The sequence below is a fragment of the Lepus europaeus genome, chromosome 22 (assembly GCF_033115175.1).
Source record: "Lepus europaeus isolate LE1 chromosome 22, mLepTim1.pri, whole genome shotgun sequence".
In the NCBI taxonomy this organism is placed as follows: Eukaryota; Metazoa; Chordata; class Mammalia; order Lagomorpha; family Leporidae; genus Lepus; species Lepus europaeus.
Genome location: NC_084848.1, coordinates 24,382,214 through 24,406,821, shown reverse-complemented (window position 1 = coordinate 24,406,821; position 24,608 = coordinate 24,382,214). Strand labels below are relative to the sequence as shown.

Here is a 24,608-nt window from a genome sequence, read left to right as displayed (position 1 = left end):
CCCGCCTGTGGCTGACTGACAGCTGAGGTGGGAGTAGAAAGTCAGAAGAGGAGGGAGCCCTGGAGAAGGCACTGGGAGAGATTTGCCAGCAGGAATGGCCTTGAGTGGAGTGGGGGCCCAGCAGGAAGCAGAGAGAGGAGCAGGGTGACAGGTTCTAGGTGGCCATGGAGCCAAGCCAGAGTGCTGAGCCCAGGCTGGGGTTTTGGAAGGAGGGAACCCTGGGCCTCAGCTCACGGCATGTTAACGAAAGGGCTGGCCATCTTCTTGCTTCCAGTCTGGATGTCTTCTTCCGCTGGCTCTTTGACATCTACTACCTGGAGCAGGCATCCATCAGGTTCCAGTGAGTACACGCCCGGGGACCCAGGGCCCCTGTGGGTTCACACCGGGGGCTCCACATACCCTTTGCTGAGTCCACCCTGCATTGCTCCCAGGGTGTAGACGAACGTGGGCGAACACTCGCACTGGGTACCCTCATGTCCTTGTATCCCTTTGGCAACCTGGCACACGCCGGGGTCCCCATCTCAGAATGATGCTTTGGAATAATTGTAGATTTGAAACAGGAAGTTGCCTTCTTCAAATGCACAGGATATGGGGGGGGGGGGGCTATGTTCCCTTCATCTGGTTCCCCCAGTAACATTTTGCATAGCTTTATACAGTATCGAAACCAAGAAACTGACACCGGCACAATCCACTGGGCTTCAAGTTACGCTGCCATAGTCATAAGTGTGTGTGTGTGTGTGTGTGAGTGAACATTGGCTAGGCCAATATCCCGACATGGCTTATACACGTAACAGGAAAGACCTGTGGGTCCAGGAAGCAAATTTGGTGCCATCAGAAGCAGCAGCTTTGGGGGAGGGCACTGCGGTGCCAGGGGTTAAACCACCGCGGGGGACATCGACGTCCACGTCTCATACCAGAGGGCCTGGCTCCTGTCCCGGCCCCTCTGCTCCCTGTTCTGCTTCCCAATGATGCATCATGGGAGGCAGTGAGTGATGGCTCGAGTGCTTGGGCCACTGCCACCTGCGTGGAGCTCCAGACTCCTGGAGTAAACCAGCAGTGGAAGAGCAAACTCTCCCCCTCTCACGGTCTCCCTCTCCCTACCTTTCAAGTAAATGAAAATAAATATTTTTTAAAAAGAAAGAATTGGGGCCAGCGCTGTGTGGCACAGCAGGTTAAGCTGCAGCCTGCAGCACTGGCATCCCGTATAGGCGACAGTTTGAATACTGGCTGCTCCACTTCTGATCCAGCTCCCTGGGAAAGCAGCTGATGAGGGCCAAGTGCTTGGGCCCCTGCCACCCATGTGGGAGACCTGGATGAAGCTCCTGGCTCCTGGCTTCAGCCTGGCCCATTGCAGCCATTTGGGGAATGAACCAGTGGATTGAAGATATCTCTGTGTGTGTGTGTGTGTGTCTCCTTCTATCTCTGTAACTCTGCCTTTCAAATAAATAGATCTTTTAAAAATAAATAAAAGCAGCCGGCGCCATGGCTTAACAGGCTCATGCTCCGCCTTGCGGCGCCGGCACACCGGGTTCTAGTCCCGGTAGGGGTGCCGGATTCTGTCCTGGTGGCCCCTCTTCCAGGCCAGCTCTCTGCTATGGCCCGGGAAGGCAGTGGAGGATGGCCCAAGTCCTTGGGCCCTGCACCCGCATGGGAGACCAGGAGAAGCACCTGGCTCCTGGCTTCAGATCAGCGCGATGCGCCAGCCGCAGCGGCCATTGGAGGGTGAACCAACGGCAAAAAGGAAGACCTTTCTCTCTGTCTCTCTCTCTCACTATCTACTCTGCCTGTCAAAAATAAATAAATAAATAAATAAATAAAAGCTTTTGTTAAAGAGTCTGTAATTATTTGTTAAAGAACTTTTTAAAATTTCGTTTATTTATTTGAAAGGCAGAGTTACAGACAGAGGAGTTTTTTTTGTGTAGCACACACACATACACACACACATATGGAGAGAGAGAGAGAGAGAGAATCTTCCATCCACTAGTTCACTCCTCAAATGGCCACAATGGCTAAGAGTAGGCCAGGCCAAAGCAGGAGCCCAGAACTCCATCCAGTGTCCCATGTGGATGGCAGAGACCCAAGCACTTGGGTCACTTTTCCCTGCTTTCCTAGGCACATTCGCAGGGAGCTGGATCTGAAACAGAGCAGCTGGGACTTGGACTGTGCTCATGTGGGATGCTGGCGCTGCAAGCAGCCTTAACCTGCTGAGCAACAGTGCTGGCTCCTATTTATTTATTTTTAACTACATGTTTATCTCTCTATCTCTATCCATTCATTAATTCATTTTTTAAAGACATATTTATTTGAAAGGCAGTTACAGAGAGCGAGAGTGAGCTAGAGAGAGAATCTTCTATCTGCTGGTTTACTCCCCAAATGGCTGCAATGACCTGAGCTGGCCCAAGCCAAGGGCCAGGAGCCCGGGGCTCTCTATGGGTCTCCCATGTGAGTGGCAGGGGTCCAAGCACTTGGACCGTCTTCCACTGCTTTCCCTAGCACATCAGCAGGGAGCTGGATCGGAGGCGGAACAGCCAGGACTTGAACCCACACTGGATATGGGATGCCGGCATCACAAGCAGCAGCTTAGCCCGCTGCACCACAACACCAGCTCCCAAAATAAGCTTATCCGTTAGTTCCATTTCCCACGAGCCTTGTCAAACACCCTCCTCCTTGCACACACGGTTGCTTTATGATGGAGCACGTGCTGAGAGACGCGCGGTCAGGGCAGCTCATCCCTGCGCGGGCATCACGCACGGAGCGTGTTCTCACGAACAGACGGCTGCAGCATCCCGCGGTGGTGCATCCTGAGGGCCCACCCCGTCCGTGCGCTCCGCTGCTGGCCACAACGCTGCTCTGAGGTGCCTGCCTGCCCCGAAGGCTGATTCCCCTTGTCTGTGTCTCCACCCCCACACCCACTCCCTCTCTGGCTTTTCTTCTTCTCTCTCCCCCTGCCTTCCCGCCTCGCTCCCCCGTCGCAGGTGTGTGTTCCTGCCAGACAACGGCGCCTTCTTCGTCAACTACGTGATCACGGCCGCACTGCTCGGCACCGGCATGGAGCTGATGCGCATGGGTTCCCTCTTCCTGTACTGCACCCGCCTGTTCTTCTCCAGATCGGAGCCCGAGAGAGCCCACATCAGAAAGGTGAGGCCGGGGTGTGGGGGAGGGGCCGGGCCTGCGATGCAGCAGTTCAGACGCCGCCGCCTGGGACGCCTGCTCCGGTATTGGAGCGCCTGGGTATGATCCAGGCTCTGTTCCTTATTCCGGCTTCCTGCTAGTGTGCACCCTGGGAGGCAGCAGGTGACGGCCCAAGTACTTGGGTTCCTGCCACCCATGTCGGGGACCTGGATGGCATTCTTGGCACCTGGCTTCAGTCCCAGCCCATGGGGCTTTTATGGGCTTTTGGGGATGGAGCCCTCTCTGCCCATCTCTCTCCCTCTTAAATAAACAAGCATGTTTATTTTTCAAAGGTAAGGGCCAGGTCTCTCCACGAGCACAGCCCTCAGTTTCCCTTGAGAGGGTGTTGGGGAGGGAGCCAGCAATGAGTGGGCTGGTGCACACGGGCAGCTGCTTCTTGGACCCCAGGATTGGAAGGGAAGTCGCCTGCAGGCCCAGCTGCCGAGGAGGCTGATAGGAGACCCAAGGAGGCTGGGCAACCCCAGAATGACCCTTGCCTTCTGCCCCAGAGCCAGGCCATAGACTTCCAGTACGGGCGAGAGTACGCGTGGATGTTGAATGTCTTCAGCGTGGTCATGGCGTACAGCATCACTTGCCCTATCATTGTCCCCTTTGGTGAGTCACATCCGGGGCACACCCAGGGCTGCACACCCTCGGGCTGGGAGCAGGTACCGAGCCCCACAGCATCCATCACACTCCACACCCGGGAGCCTGGGACAGCCTATGTCAGGGCCAGCTGGGGACTGAGGTTGCGTGGCTGTTGATGCAGGATGTTTGTTGCGTGAACATGCGCACGCATGGCTTCACCAAGCTGACAGATGGGTTCTGGGGGCTCCAGGGCAGCTGCTGGTCCCAGGCTCCGCACCACCACAGGGCTCCCCCTACCTGTCGGTTCTTGCTGTGTCTCGCCTGGGAGGGAGGACTTGGGGCTGCACAGTAGCCCTGAGCGTGTCTCCGTCTTCCGGCCCCAGGGCTCCTCTACCTGAGCATGAAGCACCTCACGGACCGCTACAACATGTACTACTCCTACGCGCCCACCAAGCTGAACGAGCAGATCCACATGGCCGCCGTCCACCAGGCCATCTTCGCGCCGCTCCTCTGCCTCTTCTGGATGCTCTTCTTCTCCATCCTGCGCCTAGGTGGGTCCCCAGCCTGTGCCCTGCTCTGTGGGTGGCCCAGCACCCGCCCTGTGTGGGGAGAAGAGGCCGGGGAGAGCCAGGTGATGCTCTTGGGAAGTGGCCAGGTCTGGTGACTTCTGTGGCTCCAAGGGTGTGCCTGAGTCCCAGCAGAGCTGTGAGTGCTGGGACCAGCACAGTCCAAAGTGTCTGGACTTGGGTTTCCACTCTCGGGGAAAGAACATCATATTTCTACTTCCTAACTCACGGCTGGCAGGAACATGAGCAGCTGGGGGGCTTGAGTCTCGCAGCATTTCCATGGATCCTGTAGGACCCCTGGCTGTGGGCGGCCGCAAGCCTGGAGGAGGATGTGCCGGTCTGCACGGTGCAGCCTCTCCCGGACCCTTTGGCCTCCCAGAGCTGCTGTCTGCACCCAGGGGAGCTCAGGGACAGCCACACAGACAAAGTCCCCATGGGCCACGGCCCGGGCATCCTCGGCTTCCTCCCCTCTGAGGAACCCATGCCTTCAACCCACTGTTCTCAGGACACTTGACCTTAACCTTCTCAGCGGAGAAGAGGAAGAGGCAGGGTTACCTTTTCTCTCCTTGTTCCAGTGGCATCCGTAAATAATCAGTGCTCCAGCAATTGTGTGGCTTGTCCACTTGTCACCTCTGATTTCTTCTTTTAAAGATTTATTTATTGGGGCCAGCACTGTGGTACAGCAAGTTAAGTCGCTGCCTGCAACACCAGCAACCCTTATGGGCGCCAGTTGAAGTTCTGGCTGCTCCACTTCCGATCCAACTCCCTGCTAATGCGCCTGGGAAAGCAGTGGAAGATGATGGCCTGAGTGTTTGGGCCCATGCTACCCACGTGGGAGATCTGGAAGAAGCTCCTGGTTCCTGGCTTCAGCCTGGCCCCACCCTGGCTGTTGCAGCCATTTGGCGAGAGAACCAGCAGATGGAAGCTCGCTCTCTCTGTCTCTCCCTCTCTCTGTGTAATTCCGCCTTTCAAATAAATAAATCTTTTTCAGAGATTTTATAGAGACAGAGGGAGAGACAGAGAAAGACAGGGATCTTCCATCCGCTGGTTCACTCCCCAAATGGCCTCAACAGCCAGGGCAGAGCCAGGCTGAAGCCAGGAGCCAGGAGCTTCTTCCAGATCTCCCACGTGGGCATCCCAAATTTCTTATCCCACCTAGGCTCGGTGCCTAGGCCTCTCCCTGCCACCCAGCACTCAGTTTTTTCCATAAAACTCTTTTCTAAGTTGTTAGTCTGCTTCGCAAGAGGAGCTTCTTGGGAAAGGAAAGGTGTTTGGGGGTGACAGTGCAGGCTCAGGGGGCCCTGTAGCCCAGCGTTTGGGGTGCAGAGGAACAGTCGCAAGGTGAGCTAGGAAGCAGAGACAGAAACTAGGGCAAGCGTGGACTCAACCCTCTCCCCGAGGCCCCCTTCCAAGGGGCTCGCTCCCAGTGACCCGAATACCTCCGGCCAGCCCCACCATGAGATCAACAGCAGCCGAAGTTCACATGGAGACATCGGAGCTTCTGCACCTGCCAGGGTTTTGAGGCAATTAACCCTCCTCAACCCACAGCACTGAGGATGAAGGACACATGTTCAGCATCAAAAATAGAAAACTCATGAAGGCCACAGCTGGCGTCTCCCCTAACCTCAGCCTGAGTAGGACATCTCTTGCTCCGATATGTCCTTTTTTTTTTTAAGATTTATTTCTGTATTTGAAAGGCAGAGCTACAGAGAGGCAAAGGCAGAGGGAGAGAAAGAGGTCATCCATCCACTGGTTCACTCTCCAAATGGCTGCTGATCTAAAGTCAGGAGCCAGGAGCCTCTTCCGGGTCTCCCACGAGGGTTCAGGGGCCCAAGGACTTGGGCCATCTTCTACTGCTTTCCCAGGCCATAGCAGAGAGCTGGGTTGGAAGAGGAGCAGCCAGGACTCAAACCGGCACCCATATGGGATGCCGACACTTCAGGCGGCAGCTTCACCGGCTACACCACAGCGCCGGCCCCAGCTCCCAGATGTCCTTTGTGCATCTTCTCTTGGGGGACAGGGGCGGGGGGGTGGAATTGGGGTCATCTGTGTTATAAGAGAGAGCATAGAGCCTCATGGGAGATGCTTGTTGTGAAAAAACTAGACGTGGAGGTCCAAAGAAGTTTCGCACCCGGATTGGCATCCTCTCATTCCATTTTCCACGAACTGTTGGAAGTGCCCTGGTGCCATCCAGCTCAGGAGCCTGTTTTCAGGAACGTTGTGTTCTGAGCCGTTTCCCCTGCTAGGAAAAGGCTGAACCCCAGGCCTTTCCACAGCTGTGGTGACATCTCCCAATCGTAGCCAAGTCCTCCGTGTTGGCTATGGACGTCTTTTTTTTTTTTTTTTTTTTTTTTTGCTATGATAGAAACATCACAGTTAGCATTATGTAGCTTTGCTTGCAGTGGGCAGGTTTCTTTTTCTTTTCTTTCCTTTTTTTTTTTTTCTTTTTTGACAGAGTTAGTGAGAGAGAGAGACAGAGAGAAAGGTCTTCCTCCCACTGGTTCACCCCCCAAATGGCCGCTACGGCCGGCACGCTGTGCCAATCCGAAGCCAGGAGCCACGTGCTTCCTCCTGGTCTCCCATGCAGGTGCAGGGCCCAAGCACTTGGGCCATCCTCCACTGCACTCCCGGGCCACAGCAGAGAGCTGGACTGGAAGAGGAGCAACTGGGACAGAACCGGCGCCCCAACGGGGACTAGAACCCGGGGTGCCGGCGCCACAGGCAGAGGATTAGCCTAGTGAGCCATGGTGCCAGCCGGGCAGTTTTCAGTACTACCTCCTCAGAAAACTGCCATTCCCAAGGCACCAAACATCCCCCAAGGAAATAGAACTGACTTTGAGTTCCAGTTTGCCTTTTGGGGCCGTGAGCACAGGCAGCTGAGCCTGCTGGCTTCCAGAGGACTCCCGGGGAGAGGAGCTGAGAGCTGTGTGCAGGGGCAAGGGCAGAGCCCGCGCTTGGGAGATGTTTGCCGGGGTGTGGCGGCAGCCATAGCACAAAGCTCACTTCTGTTAAACAGGTGGCAGTGGGCACTTACGTGGATACGTAAGTAAGTGCTCCCCCCCACCATGGAGTCCACACGATACCGAATTCCGAGGTGGACAGGGAGAGCAGGGGTCTGCGGTCGTGTCGGGGCCGGGGTCTGTCCACCCCAGGCTCCGAGCCCCGCAGAGCTGCAGAGGTGGACTCCGGGCAGAGTCCTGCCCACGCTCCATGGGGCCCAGGCTTCCAGCCCACACCTTCTCCTCTCCTCGGCAGGGTCACTACACGCCATCACCATCTTTTCCCTGGCCACCCTGATCGTTTCCATGATAATTGCTTTTTCCGGCATTTTCCTGGGGAAGCTTCGGAAAGACACCGACTACGAGGTGCGTTGCAGCCTGCCCTTCCTCCTTTGGTCCTGCCTGACCCCGGGGACACAGGTCCCAGACTCCCCTCTCCTGACCAGGGCGCTCGGGACACAGCAGGTGTCACCTCATCTGTGCCTGCGGGCTGTGTGAGCATAGTGTGTGTGCACGCATGCCTGGCACCGGCTCAGGCTGTGAAGACAGCCAGCCTCCGATGCCGCATCCAGACCCCAGGGTGCAAAGCCGGCCCTCCCGCAATGGAAGTGCAGGCTGGGCACTGACCTGAGAGAGACAGGATGGAGCCGTGGCACGAGGGGGCAGGCGGCGGGTCATGACCTGGGGAGAGGGGGCTAGCCTCACCTCGCCCGCTGACCTTGAGGTTGTCGCGTCGAGGAGTCGCTGCCGTGACTCCCTTGGCTTTTTGGCAGTGAGGCCTGGCCCAAGCATTGGCTGCCGGTGAGGAGGGGGTGCACCTGAGTTCTCTCGGAGCCCTGCGTGTTCTAGGTCAGCGTGGCCCGGGGCAGGAGTCTGTCCTGAGGTTCTGGAGAGCCATTTCCAGTGGACCCAAGCTTTTCTTTTTTTTTTTTTTTAATTTTTCATGGTTTTAAATTTATTTGCTGACCCAGTCACCTCTCTGCTCATGGCAATGGGCACAGGTTTGCTGCTGGTACCAGTGTGTTGTTTCCTCTTTAAATGAACTGACATAAGAAAAGGAAGTGGACTGAAGTGCTGGCACCATGCTGAGTCTGGGGGTGGGGTGGGGGGGTTCTTGGAAGAGGATCCTCTTGCTTCTGCTGGCTCCATACCTGGGGGTCTGGACACAGGCGCCCCTGCCCTGGCCGCCTGGCCCTGCCCCTCCACCGCCTGGAGACCAGTGAAAGGCCACAGCTCTGGTTCTGTCTTCCTAATACAGCAATGCCCCCTGATCTGGTGGCCCAGGCAGCTCTCCGGAGAAGGAGAGGGGCAGGGGACCTAGAGCGTGCCGGTCAAGGCTGCTCCCAGAGGCGGAGGGGAGGTGCCAGGAGGAAGGAAAACAGCATCCAAGTCCAGGCTGCCCCTGGATCAGGCCCACGTGTGACCCCGCCCCCAACTCTGCCGACTCCCTCCCCTCCACTAGAGTCTTTGGGCACAGAACATTCCAGAAGGGATTCCCTAGCATCCCAGCCGCCTCGGTGTCTCTGCAGGCTTCCCGACTGCCAGCTGGGCCAAAGGTCTGGAAAGGCAGGGTGGGGAGAGGCCCAGGGGTGGCGTCCAGGGCCCTCTGGTTGAGGGGAGGGACCGGGCAGGAAGCAGAGGCCCCGCCACCATGTGTGACCCTGCCCTGTGTCCCCGCCACAGGCTGAGGAGACAGAGACTGTGTTTGACATGGAGCCGAGCAGCACCTCGTCCACGCCCACCTCCCTGGTGAGCCACCTCCTTCACCTCGGGGGATGTCAGGGGGGCGGGGCCGGTGGGGAGGGGCCTCCTCCGGGGGGCTTAGTGGGCGGCCCCAGCGTTCAGTGCCAGCCCTGGGTGTTGGGGAGGAGACAGGGGCCCGCTGGGCTCCCTCTTCTGACGCAGCAGGACTTGGCCCAGGTCCAAATGCTGCCGTGGCCCTGGCTGAAGAAGCGGGACAGGAGAAGATCCAACATTTACTCAAGCTTCACTAGAAGTCTCTCAGAGAGAAGTCAATCAGACAGAAGGCCCTCAGACAGGAGGCACCCAGAGAGGGGGCACCCAGAGAGGAAGTACTCGGTCAGGGTGCCCCCGACCGCAGAGACCTCAGTCCTGTAGACGCAGGGACGTGCTGGGGCTCGGCCTCAGGACCCAAGGCTGCCTCCAGGGCGCAGGCGTCAGGCAGAGCAGAGCGGCGCAGACAGAGCTCCAGGGAGCTATTGGAGGTGTGCACCAAATGGTAAGGCAGGGGCTGCCGGACTCAGTGCAGGGGCCCGGCAGGCTGGGCGCGGGCTCCCACAGCGTGGCTCGGCCTGGAGGGCCACAGGCTGCCCGCCGTCCGCATCCCTGCCACCAGGGCACACACAGAGTCGCCTGTGCGTGCACCGAGCTGGTCCCTGGCGCAGTACTGAGGAAGGGCGCCAGCCAGCCTGGGGACTCAGGGAGAGCCCCTCAGAGCAGGGAGCGTCAAATCCCACCCTCGGAGTGGGAGGAGGGGTTGCAGTTGAAACAGGGTGTGGGGGAGAACCTTCACGAAAGAGGAGGGCCTGTGCCAAGGCCTGGAAGGCAGGGTGGGGAGCGTCGGGGAACTCACGACAGCCAGCCCCATGGGGAGCAGGTTTCCTTGGGTCCCAGGCAGAACTGGGTAAAAGTGCGGACTAGCATAGACAAGCGACAGCAGGTGGACATGCCTGCCCACCTGTCTCCACGGTATACAGGCATGAGATGGATCAGAACTCTGGGTTTGCATGGCTTGGGGGAGAAACCCTACAGAGAGGGACAGGTGGCCTCTGAGAGGGCTCAGGGAGAAGACCAGGATCTCAAAGCAGCAAAGTCTGTCTTCCCTGGGGCCCTTCCAGGACGGCCCTTGGGACTATGGTTAGCAAGAGTGTCTCGTCCCCAAGGGGGGCTTTCACCCCTACCCAGAGCCGCAAAAGGTCAGTCAGTTGAGGCTCCGGGGTGCTAAGCAAGGAAGTAGCAGAACTAAGCTGGTACCAGGTCCATCTGGTTCTCAACTCTGTTTATTTTTTAACATCATTATGATAACACTGGCTTATGAACATTGTAGACAAAGCAAGCAAAGATAAGGAAACAGAGTTCAGATTCCAGCATCCGGAGAGGCCCACTAATACCTTAGTGCATATTCTCACACCTCGGTGTTTGTATAGACATAGGTACACGTGTATGAAAGTACCCCTTCCAGGCAATTAGGAATACATAGAGTTGTACATACATAATTTCATTTTTGCTAAAATGAAACACAGCCTGCATTTCAGTTAACAGTCTTCATCTTCCCTTTTATTTATTTGTATGGCTTTCAATACCCAGTCCCCATTCCCATTGTCCTGATTATTCCAGAAATATCCATTAGAGCTTGTCCAAGACAAGATGCAGTGTGGCACAGAGACTGGACTAATGTGGCACCTGTCTGGTCAGGTCCCTTTAATTTTAGCACAGTCCCGTTGCTGTGACTTGCGGGAGAGAGCCAGCCAGTGTTCCTGCAGAATGTTCCACCTTCTGGATTCTTCTTGCTGTTTCTTCGTCATGTCCTATAGCAGGTTCCACCGTCACCTGTATTCCCTGAAAACTAGAAGTTATTCGAAGGCTTGACAGATTCAAGTTCAACGTGGGAGCCCGAATACATTACAGATGGTGCTGTGCCTCACACCAGGAAATGCATAGCAACCTGTCTACTCCCATGCCCCCCCCCCCACGAGGAGGGCGGAGACAGCTGACCGTTCCCAGGGTTCAGTGACCATTTTCCCTGTTTTGACCAAAAAAGTCACCTGTGGGGCTTGCTTTGGCGTCACGCAGGTGTCAAGATTCTTTTGTGGGGAAATTGCTTCCCCACCAACCGAGACTGTGATGTCACTGAAACTCCATAGGAAAGGTTTAATTCCATCCCATAATCGCACCGGTCTCAGAGTCAAGGAGCTGGTTTAAAAGCCGCTCCCCTAGTATGCCCTGTGTTTTCCTAGCCGCTGCATTCCTGGGACCAGCGCTGGGTTTGACAGCTCACAGTCTCAGTGTCAAGTCCTGATTCACAGGCCAACTAGAGACACGCCCCAGGGCGGGGCCTGCACGCCTTAGGAAGTGCAGTCTCCGGAATAGGGGTCTCTCCAGACCCCAGCTTGGGGGTGTCACCCGCCATCTCCCTGGGGTCCAGCCTGGTGCTGACCCCAGGATGAGTGGCGCAAACTAAGGAGGAACAGTGCGCTAGGATGTAGGAGTGCTGTGAAACGACCAAGAGCAGCGAGGGGGGCGGGATGGACAGGATCTGGCTGCGGGGGGCGGAGAAGGGCTGGTGGCTCGGAGGGCCAGATGACCGGGTGAGCATGAGTGGAGAGGGCGTGCCCAGGGCTCTGCTCCAGATGTGACCCTGCCCCTGTCTCCCCTCTCTATCCCGAGCAGCTGTACGTGGCCACGGTGCTGCAAGAGCCGGAAATGAACTTGACCCCCGCCTCCTCCCCAGCCCGGCACACCTATGGTACCATGAACAGTCAGCCAGAAGAGGGAGAAGAAGAAAGTGGGCTGAGGGGCTTTGCCGGGGAGTTGGACTCGGCCCAGTTCCAGGAAGGGCTGGAACTGGAGGGCCAGAGCCAGTACCACTGATGAGGACCCGAGGCCTCCACCTGGCCACTCCAGTTGGGGGACCAGGGGACGGCCTGACCGAGGGAGGAAGGAGGGTGGCCCGACCTCCCCGCTAGCTCCTGCAGACTTTGGGAAGCCCCCGATGGAGACATCTGCCACCCCAGCCACGGCCACCAGGAGGCCACAACCTGCTGAGCAACTTGAACCAGAGGTGCCAAGGGCCCGCCCCACCCCGGGGCCGGGAAGGGATGGAGAGAGGCGGCTGAAGCCCGGGACACAGAGACTAAATGCTGGGTCAAGCTGCAGAAGGCGTGAGCAAGACAGGAGGCAGCCGAGGGAAGGCTCTCCGGGGTCACCCCTGCGCCAGCTGCCCCCTCACCGCCACCCCGAGGAGGAAGGGCGCGGGAGCTCCTTGTCACAGGCGTTCCCGCAGGGAGTCTGTAGGAGGTCTCTGCTCCCCATGCAAGGGGCAGCTGAGCCCACAGGCGTGACGAGAGGCCACTGGGCCCCTTCCTGGTCCTCGGCCCCTCCTCAGATTCCCCAGGAGCTGCGGGGCGGGGCCCTTCTCCGTTCCACTCTTGCAAGGGCAGCTGGGGCCTGGCTGCTCGGGGCCCATTAAAAGAGACGTGTGTGCATTCTGACGAAGGAACATTCGGCTAGTTCTTGCTCGTTCATGTGAGGCGGAGGGGGCAGAGGCAGAGTTCACAGCAGGGGGTCTTCTGGCCCCAAACTCTGGGTGGTGGGAAGCTGGAGAGACTCCCCCAAGCCCCAGAACCTGATGAGAAGACCCCCAAAACCAAGGACACAGCCGCCAAGAGCATCTTCTGCCTCATACCCATCCAAGTGCCTGGGCCCCAGCTGGCCAAGATGGGCAACGGCTAAGGGTAAGAAATCCAGGCTTCGAACCGGCGGCATCAGCCAGCCCCCAGTTAGGACCCTTCCGCCGCCTCGGGAGCTGCCCTCCAGTGTGGCCCTGCTCCCGATGCTGCAGGTGCATCCGGCGGCGACTCACCCCAGCCCTGCCAGGAGCAGAGTGACAGCCGAGTCCCCACGGAGAAGCCCTTCATGGTGGAGCGAGGCTGCCCTCCCAGGGCTGCTCCACCCAAGGCCTGGAAGGAGCCCAACCCTGAGCAGTGCTGGCAACACTCAGCCCTCTGCGTCTCCAGCAAGTTTCCATGGAGACCACCATGCAGCCCAGCAGGGAGCCACAGCGAGCCCGGCCCAGTGGCTCTGCGGCTCAGAGCCCTCTCAGCTCACCTTCCTAAGGCCTGAGCCCTGCTGTCCCCCTGCAGCCGGCGGGGCCAGGCTCATGTCCCCCTGAGTCTTTTCACCAGGTGCTGGGCATGCTGCTTCCCTGAGCTCTGGTCTCCCTGGCCTCATCCTTGCTCTGCCTTTGCCACAGCCCAGGCCCGGCAGCTCCAAGCCCCAGCGCAGCTGAGGACCAGTGCTCAAGGGGCAGATCTTGTCACCCCCTGCCCCCGGGGCACACAGGGCTTGTTCCAGAGAGCTTGGGCTGGGGAAGCTGTCTTTCCCATTCCTTGTCCAGTTTGGAATAAGGGGGCCTCCTCCCCCAGGAATTTCACCAACCAACCACGGGAAGAGGCTCCTTTGACGGCAGTGTGGCCAGGCCTGGCAGGCCATGGTGGCCGCCAGCTCCAGGAGCTGCTCCACCCCTGCAGGGTGTGAGTGCGGGATGTGGGGGCCCTGCCAGCACCACGCCCCTGCTGACCTGCTGGTCTGTAACCACTGGCTCTGCCATTGCCCCTCCCACCCCGGTAGCCTAGGAAGCTGCACAGAGGAAGGGGCCCACAGACCATGTGGCAGGAGGGCTGGGGGCTTTCCCTCTGCATTTGGGTCCAGTGCAGTGTGGTTCTGAGAGGCGGTGGTGTGAGTGTAGGGAAAGTGCCAGACTCCCTTGCTTCTGTCCCCTTCCTAGAGGCCCAGGGCAGCGGTTCCCCTTGACCTGCAGGGACCAGGGGCAACCTCACGCCCGGGCTGTCTCTGGCCACCCCCTCCACCTGCTCAGCACACACCTGTGGCACCCACCCCCAACCCATCCACTTAATCCTTCCTGGAGGGAGTTGCCTCCTGGGGGACCAGGTATGGCCAAGCGCCTCTGAGAGGGGTCCTCCCGGGCCTCGAGCAGCCCCGTGCCTGCCTGCCAGTCCCCCAGCTGCTCTCTGGAAGCAAAGTGCCTATCAGCAGCATTGCGTCCCTGGGGGCCCCTGGCGGGGGTGGACTGACCTGGACCACCACCACTAAAGGAATGTGCCAGAATGCCGAACCTTCCTGTTACTAATGCTATGACCGTGCCTTGAATAAACAAGTCCCCAGCCTCTGCTGCCTGTGCCTCTGCCTCTGGACCGGCCCAGCCCCGCCTTCCCCTACCTGGGAGGAGTGAGCTCCTAAGAGAAGGGCTCCTGAAGCCAGCAGGCTGGAGCACTTCACTGCACGCTGCTGCCCCCCCACCCGTGGGAACCCCAGCTGGGAGGCCTTCCCTGGCCCCTTGACCCCATGGTGGGAAGGCCTGCAGGGGCAGCCAGGGGTGCTGGAGGGGCAGGGAGGGATGGTGCCTCTGCTGTGCAGTAGGTGAGAATGTTCTGGAAGCTTCCCAGGGAGCCATCGCCAAGACAGCCTTCCCTGGGCAGTAGAAGCCCAAGTGAGCAGGTGATGGCCCTAGACCTGGGGCTGGACCTAAGAAGACTCCAATGGCAGGTAGAGCCTCCAAAAGGAGCGGCAGCCAGGGCCGGCTGGGGTCCGTGCCTGAGGACGCTGGGGGAGGTGGGCGAGAGGCTGGGCATCAGGGAGGCACCCTGGCAGCCAGGTTGGGCCTTGGCATGGTGAGAAACATCTTCAGCGAAGGCTGCCCCCGCCCTGGGGTGCACAGGGCCCTGAGGGGTGAGCCAGGGTTAGGTGACTCTGGTGGGCCAGGAAATCCATCCCAGCCACAGGCACAACATGCTGGAGCCCTCAGCAGGTCACTGGCTCAGGCCTCTCAGTGACAAACACCCGGCTCGGGCACCTGCTGGCTGCATGACCCCGCTCTGCAGGCAGGAATGCTGTGTGGGCCAGAGAGCCACCTGCTAGGCCTCCAGGGCCACCTCCAGCCTCTTAGCCACTGTCAACAGAAGTGAGCAGTCCCCTCTTTCCTCCAGACACAGAGCCCGGAGCGCTTTCCACCACCACCTACCCCCTCAGGTGCAAGCTTCCAAGCACAATAAATGAAGGGTTTTGTTTGTTTGTTTGTTTAATTTTTAAGGCAGAGAGAGAGAGAGAGAGAGAGAGATCAAACATCCTTCTGCTAGTTCATTCCCCGAATGCCCACAACAGCCAGGGCTGGGCCAGGCTGAAGCCGGGAGCCCAGAGCTCCATCCAGGGTGACTGCATTCACAGGGCAGAGTTGGGGAGAGAGTCCGTGCGTGTGTGGGTGTGTGTGTGTGGGCGGGGGCAGGTGGGTTCTGAGGGGGCCGCACTTAGGCTCCGGGTTCTACTCTAGTCACAGGGGAGCCATCGGAGGGTTCTGGCAGGTGACTGAGCTCCCAATGGTTTTCTTCAGTGTTTTTTATTGCGGTAAAATAGACACAACATTTGGCAGGGTCCCCATTTTTAAGTGGTGTTAAGCACATCGGTAATGGGCGGCCAGCTCCATAACTCTCTAAGGCTGAGGCTCCCTAGCCAGGAAGCGAGGACTGCACATGCCCCTCTCCCAGCCGCGTCTGGGGGCCCCATCCCTGTGTGTACTGGGGCGGCCCCTGTAGCAAGGGCCGGGGCAGGTGGGAGTAGCAAACCCTGCTGAGTCGCTGCTGGAGGCGTGTGGAAGAGAGACCACATGGCCTGGACGAGGATGGGGCAGAGAATGAGAGAGGCCACTGAGCCTGGGATCGGGACAAAGACTCCCAGAGGGGTTAGAAGTGGGGTGTAAGAGAAGGGAGGGGAGGAAGGCTGAGTCCCGGTTCTTCCGCCTGGACCACCGGGCGCACAGTGGCCTGTAGGGTAGAGAGGACTGTGGCAGGACGAGCCAGCCGGGGGCAGATGCCAATAGGGCCATTCCTGGCAAGGTGGAGATGCCACTGGGGATGGGGAGGAAGTGGCTGCTTCTCAAATAAACCAAAATTTTAAAAATTAGAGGCCAGTGTTGTGACGTAGCAGGTAAAACCGCTGCCTGAGATGCCGGCATCCCATATGGGCTCCAGTTCCTGTCCCAGCTGCTCCACTTCTAATCCAGCTCCCTACTAACGCACTTGAAAATGCAGTTGGGAATGGCCCGAGTGCTTGGGCCCCTGCACCCGCGTGGGAGACCTGCAGGAAGCTCCTGGTTCCTGGCTTCTGCCTGGCTCAGCTCCGGCCGTGCGGCCATCTGGGGAGTGAACCAGCAGATGGAAGACCTCTCTCTCTGTTTCTCCCTCCCTCTCTCTCTTTCAAATACATCTTTAAATAATTCTTTAAATTAAAAAACAACTGCAGTGGGGAGAGAGAGGCGGTGGGTGGGAAGATCAAGACCGGTGGGGTGGTACCTGGAGATTCACGGTCTCTTGGCTTCGGTTTGTGTTAGCCTATTTCTGTAATCAAATGGTTAGAAATCAAGGCGTGCTTAAGACTGCGGCGTTACAAGGTGAACACTGAACCTGGCAAGAGGAAGTCGCTGGCTGGTGCCGTTGGCCTCGCGGGTTAGGAGTGGGGACACACCTGGGGGAAACAGGCGCTCCTGCTCTTGTGCGGAGAGTTGACACTGGGGGAAGACTATTGCAGGAAGCAAAGCGAGAGGCGGGGCGAGGGGAGTGGGAGGGACCGGCTGCGGGCACAGGCGGAGGGGTGTGAGGGGGCGGGGTTAGAGGAGGGAAGCAGTTACACACATGTGTACACACACACACACATGCACACGCGTGCACATGCATGTGCTCACACACGTGCAAGTGGAAAGATGGCCTTCAAGAGAGGAGAAAGTCCCCATGCTACAAGTGGCTCAGGACACGGTCAGCAGAGCATCTTTGACCTCCCAAAGCCAGGCCTCCCTGGCCCCCTGAGAGGGAGCCACAATTAGGTGGCGGCGTGGACGAGGCCCTGGCTCAGTGGGCCGGTGGGGCTCGGGCGGAGGCCCCAGGGGGAGGGCTGTCCTCCCACACTCACCCAGCCCTGCAGGCCCAGCCTCCCGAGCTTTAACAAAGGTGAGACCCCAGCTGGGAGCCAGCAAGGCCCAGCGACATCCTGTCTGGGCTGAGACACAGAAGCCCAGGGTGAGGGCCAATGGCCCAGGTACCAGGAGCCACGCATCTGGCCACGCTCAGCCCGGCTCCAGCCCCAGCCCCGGCCCCTGCCCTGGAGGCTGACTTTGGGCAGTGGGCTGACACCACGCCTGAGCACGTGAGGCCTGCTTGCGATGCTGCCTCCCCTGGGCCGCCTCTCAAGCCCCCACCTCACAACGAACTTCCTCAGGCTACAGACAACTATGGCTGTGTGTCACCCCAGCCAACCCCTGCATGTTCCTGGCCTCAACACAGAGCAGGTGGCGCCTTGCTCAGCTAACGGTCACAGCAGGTAATCAGGGCACCTCCTTCACGCGATGACTCGGCACCAAGCTGGCCTGAGGATGACAGAGCACGGAGGAAGATGTGCAAGATCCGGGGGAAGTGGTCCCACCCCGCGCGGCCCACGGATCGGAACTCGGTCGCGCATCTCTCCTAAGGCTGGTCAGGGCAGTCCACGTGTGCCCCCAGGCGGAAGAGGAACTGGGTTCGGTGCGCTGCCAGCCGGTCTGGGCCACAGATTCACGGCTCCATCTGCAGCCAGGCCTCTGGCTCTTTCGCCATCCACTGCTGACCCAGCCCTGAGATCCGCTGCTTGCATTTTCACCCGGACCAGGAAGAGAGCAGGTCTGAGGGTCAGAGAGGCGCACGGCACAGGTTTATTCCTCACAGGGTTCTAGAACCACGGCACGGAGCAGACAAGCGGAGGGCCTGTGAGCCTCTGCTGCTGCTTCCTCTTGCAGCTGTCTGGGAGAGCGCAAGCACGCAGCGCTGGTAGATGAGGGGGGGCTGTGCGCCCACAGGAAGGAGGCTCACGGGACAGGGGACAGTCAGCCCGGCCAGGTGCCGCGGTGAGGGAGAGCTGCCGGGTCTCCCAAGGCAGGCACCCTCCTTCCTTGCCGCCCCCACCCCGGGCTGGGTTCTTCCAGAGCAAGTTCCCAGGAGCTCCTGGTGGAGGTGCCGAGCGAGGGGAAGGGACATTTCGCCCTAGGAAAACTGCCTGCCACATGGCGCGTGAGCAGTCCCGAGGCCCCCAGAAGCCCCCATCTCCTGCTCCCAAGCCCGCGCTTCCACTGCAAGGCCAGAGCTGCTGTCTCTGCAGGGCAGCAGCCAAGGCCTGAGCAGGCAAGACGGGGAAATGCCTGCAGCCCAGGCACCCGAGCCCCTGCTTGGCCTGGGCTCGCCTAGGAAGGCGGCATAGACGGAACACCCCATCCCCATCAGCCTCCTGCCTTCCGGGCCCCAGGGCCACCTCTGCCACCAGTGCTCTGCTCCGGGGACAAGAGGGGGTGTCTGAGAGAGATAAAAAGGATGGCAGGGGATTGGCTGCTGGGAAGCGGGACCGGGAGGAGGAGCCCCTCCTGGGGTTGGGGAGGAGGCTGGGCTGCTCCATCACCCCTCCCCTGTGGCCAAGGGACCGGGAACAAGACACAGGGAGGCCAGGGGACTGGGGTTACAACAGACTCGGACCAAGGGACAGACCCAGGCTGGTGGCGCCGCCTCTTACTCGCCGTCCCAGCCTCGGCTCATGGCCTGCACCACGGCCCCGTAGAGCTGGCTCCAGGCGGCCCGCGTGGCCGGTGTGAAGGCGGGGCCCAGACCCTTCTCCAGCATGTAGAGCAGGGACTCGCCCACCGTCTGCAGAGGAAGGGAGAAGCCTGTCACTCCCAAAGGCAGGAAGGCGTCGTTCCATTCCACAGGGGACAAAAACGAGGCCTGGGGCTGCTAGGGTGCCGGTCGTCCCTCCTGTACAGGGCCCTGCCCCGATCCCTGTGCCCACCTTTCCCCCTCAATGTGAGGCTGTACAGCGAACAAAGCATCGCACCCCACCCCAGCCCTTGCAACCTCCAGGGAGTGGGGCCTGGGTGGCGCCTGGAGCCGACTGGCTCCAACCAAAACCAGTCATGGCCCCGGAGCGTCAATCTTGTCCTCCGTAAGGTGGCACTCAGGGATGCAGAGCCCGGGCTGTGGAGCCGGGAGCTGAGCGCAGACCCTGAGCCCACCGTTTAGGCACTGGCAACCTTGAACAAGGTGCGAGACCTCTCTGAGCCTCAGCTGCTTTCACAGCAGCAGAAAACAGCTCGCGGGCTTGTTGGGATGATTCAGTGGGAAAATCCATGGAAAGATCAAATGTTGACCCTGGGCGCAGGCCTGTGACTTTGGCCAAGGGGACATTAGCAAGAGAGACGCACGCAGAGGCTTGTCCTCTTGGAACAGTCCACCTTGGGACTCAGCTATCAATCTGGGCACTAGATAAGAGTGATGGGAAGAAGCCTAGAGTCAGCCTGGTGCTGTGGCATTGTGGGCTAAGCCTCTGCCTGGGGCACCAGGATCCTGTATGGGTGCTGGTTCGAGTCCCGGCTGCTCTGATCCGACTCCCTGTTAATGGCCTGGGAAAGCAGTGGAGGATGGCGCAAGTGCTGGAGCCTCTGTACCCAGCCATGTCTGCATGATAACGGGCAGCTCTCTCGATGAAGGGCCAGTACAGCCCCAAAGGAATGCACACAGCCAAGGCTGCCCCTTGTCCTGCCGGGCCCAGCTTCTCATGCACACTGGCCCTCTCTTCAAGGCAGATCTTCACGGTGGAACATGTTGGACCTTCCCTGGGAGGCTCGGAGCCAGGGTGACGCACCAAGTAACAGATGCAGGCCTTCAGCCCAGGGCATCTATGGCTACAGGGGAGGGGAGGGAGCAGGAGGTGAGGGGAGGGCTGGGAGAAGGTGGTGACTCCAGGTCAGGAAAGAGGCAGAACCCCTTACCCACCGAGAAGGAGCTGAACTTCACGCCCACTGCCCGGTGCTTCCTGCCCAAGCCCGCAAGGTACTCCTCCAGGGAGGACAGGTCCTCCACATTGGTGACTGCAGCGTCAATCACCAGCATCACCTGCCAAGGCCAAAGCAGCAGTGAGACTGGGGGGAGCAACCGCCCACCACACCGACCCCCACAGCCTGGAACCGGAGGGCCTCGGCCAGAGGCCAGTGCAGGATCCTGGAACCGGAGGGCCTCGGCCAGGGGCCAGTGCAGGATCCTGGAACCGGAGGGCCTCGGCCAGGGGCCAGTGCAGGATCCTGCTTTCCTGGCTGACGTGTGAAAGGCACATCCACAAGGCACCAAGCCGTGGCCAAACCACTAGTGCTGCACCCGTGAAGGAAGCTCCTCTCCTCTGAGTGGCTTGAAGCCCTAGCCGCACCTGCTGGGCAGTACTGTCCACTGGATTGAGGGGGACACTGAGGCCCTCTTGAGAGTCCCAAGCCTCTAAGGAAGCCCTGGCCCGGTTTTCATTGGCAGGCGGCCACCACTGGCCAGGGCCAGGGCTGATGTAGCCTATGGGAGCCAGAGGTCAAGGCCAAGAGCGGTCAAGGCCAAGTGGCTGGAAGCAGCAGGCTGAGCATATAGGGGTCTGGGTGCTCTGGTGTCCCAAACCGGGCCTGGCCCAGCCCAGCGGGAAAGGAGCGGAAGGAGAGTGAGATCTTCCCCCATCCCCCGCCCCGACAGAAAGTGGAAGAACTTTCCCTTATCCCAAATCCCTCCATCTCTCCCAGAATGCCAGGCCCGCTCACCTTCCTGATGTGGTCCAGGAACTCGGGGGAGGAGAGACAGTCCTCGGGGCTGGAGAACTGGCGGCAGTTGTACTGGAAGAGGGGCAGCAGGTCGGGCTCCAGGTCAAACAGCCTGTGAAAGGGAGGTGTGCCAGCCTTGGGGCGGGTGCTAGGGCAAACCCCAGGGAACCCAAGGCCGGCCGGCAGTGGGGGGCCGTGCTGCGGGCAGCCTGCAGAGGGCGCTGTGTCCCTGCCTCCTCCAGCACCTGCAGCAGGGCCACATCTACTTACAGGTTGGGGGTGTGGCTGGGGACAGGAAGGGGTCCTCCACCAGGAAACCTGGGTCCCATAGTGAGGAAAGGAAAGGCGGCCAGCCTCTCTCCCTCCCTCCCTCCCTGGCCTCACCCCCCAGCCCTTTCCCCAGTAGGAACCTGCAGCCTCATCACATCTGAATGGCTGACTCGGAACAGAATCCTAGTACCAAGAACAAACTCCTACAGGCTCTGAGTGCTTGGCAAGTGGTTAACTTGCAATTGTGTATTCCTTGCAACTCTAAGCTGTAGGTACAATGGTTAAGCAGCCTGTCTTAGGTCACACAGCTTGGAAGTAGCAAAGCCACGCTGGGCACCTAAATGAAAAGAAGAGTTTGGGGGAAAGCCCGGAGCCGGCGGCAGGACACTGTCAGCCAAGGCACATATCGGGGCTCACTGGGGTTTTGTGTCACCTTTTGGGGAGGCGCGGGGTTCAGAAGCCTGGCCAGAAGTTCGGCGCTGGCTGAGGGAGCCCAGGGCTCCTAAACGCCATGATGAAGGGAGCGCTGCCCCACTGGTGGCCGCCGAGGGGTATTCGGGACGCTCCAGGGTGAGGACGAAGTCCGCCCCGGGTTCCCCGCGGGTCCGCGCATCCTCTTTAATGAAGCGTCTCTGGTGGTAAGATTTGGCTGTGTGGCGTGCCGAGAAGGGTGGGATCCCTGGCCCTAACCTGGTCTTTTGCTCCGAAGCAGGGCGCTGGGAGTGCACCCTCCCAGGGCCCAGGCTCCGCAGGTGTCTCACGCACACTTCTCGGACCTACCCGGATGGGCAGCGGTGGGCGCCCCTGCAGCTACCCGCCCAGGACCACTAAGGACGCGCAGGACCAGGGCCAGGGCCGGGGCACTGTGCGGGAACGGGTGTCCGGCCGCCCTCGCTCGCCCCCAGCGAACCCCGTGGGGAGCAGCGTAGGCAGCGCGGGCTCACAAGGCGAGGAGAGCAGGGGCCGCGCCACCTGTCGCCGTGCGCTTCCCGCTGCTCTGGCGCACATCAGGCAGGTGCCCCAGCGCCTGCCTCGGCGGCCCCCGGCCAGTTTTTCCTCTTGCGGCACCCGCTGTCCGCCTCCAACCCATTCCCCATGCACCCCGGGGCGCCCGGACACCCTCACCTGGCGAACAGGACGGTGCCGTGCTCCAGCGGGCTGCGGCTCACCGCCCGCCAGCTCTGCCGGATCAGCTCCTGCTCTGGCCGCTCCATCTTCTCCCGGGGACGCAGGGCTCCGGACTGGAACCCTCGGGGCGCGGGAGTCGTCAGCACACGTGCTGCGCCATCCCCGCGGCGAGGTGGACCCTTCCGCGCTCCCTGCTGCCCCCGTGCATCGGCCGGGCGGGGTTCAGCAGTCGCTCGCTCCCCGGCAGAGCCGAGAGAAGACGCGCACTGCCCGCCGTAGGTGGAGGCGTCCCAGCCGCTGGGCCCCGCTAGCGATTCCGGGGCCCCTGCTCTGGCCGCTGCGCCCTGCGCCCCGCAGCTCCCGGAGCTGCGCCGCCCGGTGCCGCCGGGACAGGGGCGCTTTAAAGCAACCTCGGGCCCCCGCCCCTTCCCGTCCAGCAAGGCGTAGGCTCCCTCTACCACCGTCTTGGCCAGGGACCACTTGGTGGCCTGGGAAAGGATTCAGAGCGTAAGAGAAATCATGGAGTCTGGGCCGTAATCCTCCTCTGGAATCTATGTAAGGATATCACCGCTTAGGGAGCCGCAGGGCATGGGTTAAGTGGATCATCTTAGGTAGGGGGTGCACGCCCCTCCCCCATTGCCTGGAGGTTTTTGAGTTTGCCAAACACATCCCTTACACACACACACACACACACACCCCTCTGCTCAAATCATGCCCCATGGCTCTCTCCTTCCTTGCACCCAGAGCCCAGCCAGCAGCCGCATCTACCTGGATGTCCAAGCTGAGGCTGGGGATCCTCTGCCCCCATCCGGGTCTGACTGCCGCACTGGCACATGTTGCGGGCCACCAGGGCTCTCAGCCTTAGGGACAGGGCAAAGACCACTGCCATTTCCAGCCAGGCCTCGGTTTTCTGGAGACCCCTTCCAGTGAGCTGCAGTTGGAATCCTAGCTCTGCTTGGCCAGAATGGAATCCTGGGGGCAGTGGCTGTGAGCTTTGCACCTCCCAGACACTGAAGGAGCTAAATGCTAGCATTCCATCATTTTTTGATTTACTGAAAAATCGTGACTTTTTCTAAAAAAAAAAAAAAACCTAGATCAGGTAACAGTTTCGGGCTTGCCACTAAGGGTATGCAGCTGATCACCTGTCAATCGGAACTAAACATTTCTCATTCAAACATGCAAGTTCCTGGGGCCCCAGCCCAGTTCCAGTGGGCCGGGTTTTGGAGAGCAAGCCCACTGCACCATTACCTTCTTGTGGCTGAATCTTTTCTGTCTCCTTGGTCTGTCCACTTCTCTCTGGGCCTTAGCTTCTCCAGCTGTCAGGCCTTTTGGCCCAATTGATCCCATGGATACAGGGGGCCACCAACTATGAACAGGCTGTGGATTCTGGCCTGGCCCCATGCGCAGTGTCAGGTTCCTGCCTTCTTCTTCTTTTTTTTTTTTTTTTTTTTTTTTGTTTTGTTTTTGACAGGCAGAGTTAGACAGCGAGATCCGAAGCCAGGAACCAGGTGCTTCCTCCCGGTCTCCCATGCGGATGCAGGGCCCAAGCACTTGGGCCATCCTCCACTGCCTTCCCGGGCCACAGCAGAGAGCTAGACTGGAAGAGGAGCAACCGGGACAGAATCCAGCACCCTGACCGACACTAGAACCCAGGGTGCCAGCGCCGCAGGCGGAGGATTAGCCTAGTGAGCCACGGCGCTGGCCAAGTCCCTGCCTTCTAACACTTCCCCTTCCAGCTCCGAAGCACGATGAACCCCAGCAGAACTCCTTCTTGTCTGCTCCCAGCCAAAGCCCCAGGACACTGCCCAGCTGCTCTCGCTCTCCCAAGGGCTGAGTCTGCGGCACACGCTCCTCCACTCTCCCCCGTTTGCCCCCATACTTCTGGGTCTCTGGTCTGAGCATGTTGGAAGGCAGCCAGGCAAAGCATGTGCCCTAAAAAGTTGGAGACGTCCCCAAGCAGGAGCGCAGAGAGAAGCGCTGAAGGGAGGAGGAGTCACACATCCAGCGTGGGGGTCCAGGACCCTGCAGCCAGATGCAGTAGGTCACAGGGAAAGGCCACTTGTACCTCCAGTGGCCTCCTTCTTTTTTTAAAAAAAAATTTATTTCATTTGTTTGAAAGGCAGAGTTAGAGATGAGGGGATACATGGAGAAAGAGATCTTCCATCTGCTGGCTTACTCCCCGAATGGCTGCATCAGTCAAGGCCAAAGCCAGGAGCTAGGAACTCCATCCAGGTCTCCCACATGACTGGCAGCAGCACAGGTCCTTGGATCATCTCCGCTGCCTTCCCAGGCATATTAGCAGGGAGCTGGACTGGAAGTGGAGCAGCCGGGACTTGAACCAGCACTGATAAGGGATGGCAGTGCTGCAGGCAGTGGCTCAAACCCCTGTGCCATGTAAGGCCGCCCCCACCCACCGCATCTTTCAGTGTCTGGATATCCCGAGCTCTATGCAGGCCACCCAGCTGGTCTAAGCGCCCCCACCACCCCCCCAGC

General features: G+C 59.7%; 2 protein-coding genes across 4 annotated transcripts in view; one reads left to right on the top strand and one right to left on the bottom strand.

The window, feature by feature from the left end:
• Positions 1-14,244, top strand: part of TMEM63C (transmembrane protein 63C) — a 69,075-nt gene extending 54,831 nt beyond the window's left edge. For both annotated transcript variants that reach the window (XM_062181244.1, XM_062181243.1), the window contains exons 19-25: positions 275-340; positions 2,976-3,138; positions 3,681-3,786; positions 4,143-4,310; positions 7,581-7,690; positions 9,008-9,073; positions 11,735-14,244. In XM_062181244.1, coding sequence (XP_062037228.1) covers positions 275-340; positions 2,976-3,138; positions 3,681-3,786; positions 4,143-4,310; positions 7,581-7,690; positions 9,008-9,073; positions 11,735-11,935 — 880 coding nt within the window. In that variant the 3' untranslated portion in view covers positions 11,936-14,244. The remainder of the gene's footprint in view (positions 1-274; positions 341-2,975; positions 3,139-3,680; positions 3,787-4,142; positions 4,311-7,580; positions 7,691-9,007; positions 9,074-11,734) is intronic.
• NGB (neuroglobin) lies at positions 10,322-22,264 on the bottom strand. Of its 2 annotated transcripts, none has more exons than XM_062181246.1 (4): positions 22,113-22,264; positions 20,718-20,829; positions 19,921-20,040; positions 10,322-10,910 (listed from the first exon to the last, which is right to left on the bottom strand). In XM_062181246.1, the coding sequence occupies exons 1-4, from the start codon at positions 22,199-22,201 to the stop codon at positions 10,866-10,868; spliced, it is 366 nt and encodes a 121-aa protein (XP_062037230.1). In that variant the 5' UTR covers positions 22,202-22,264; the 3' UTR covers positions 10,322-10,865. The 2 variants fall into 2 exon arrangements, with proteins under 2 accessions (XP_062037230.1, XP_062037229.1); XM_062181245.1 differs by lacking the exon at positions 10,322-10,910 and adding an exon at positions 17,303-18,795.
• Between the last annotated feature and the right edge of the window lie 2,344 nt (positions 22,265-24,608).

Coding starts and splice junctions, on each gene's coding strand:
- NGB (XM_062181245.1), bottom strand. CDS start 22,201: ATGGAGCGGCCAGAGCAGGAGCTGATCCGGCAGAGCTGGCGGGCGGTG. Junction 20,830..22,112: donor GGCACCGTCCTGTTCGCCAG/GTGAGGGTGTCC, acceptor TCCCTTTCACAG/GCTGTTTGACCTGGAGCCCG. Junction 20,041..20,717: donor TCCTGGACCACATCAGGAAG/GTGAGCGGGCCT, acceptor TGGCCTTGGCAG/GTGATGCTGGTGATTGACGC.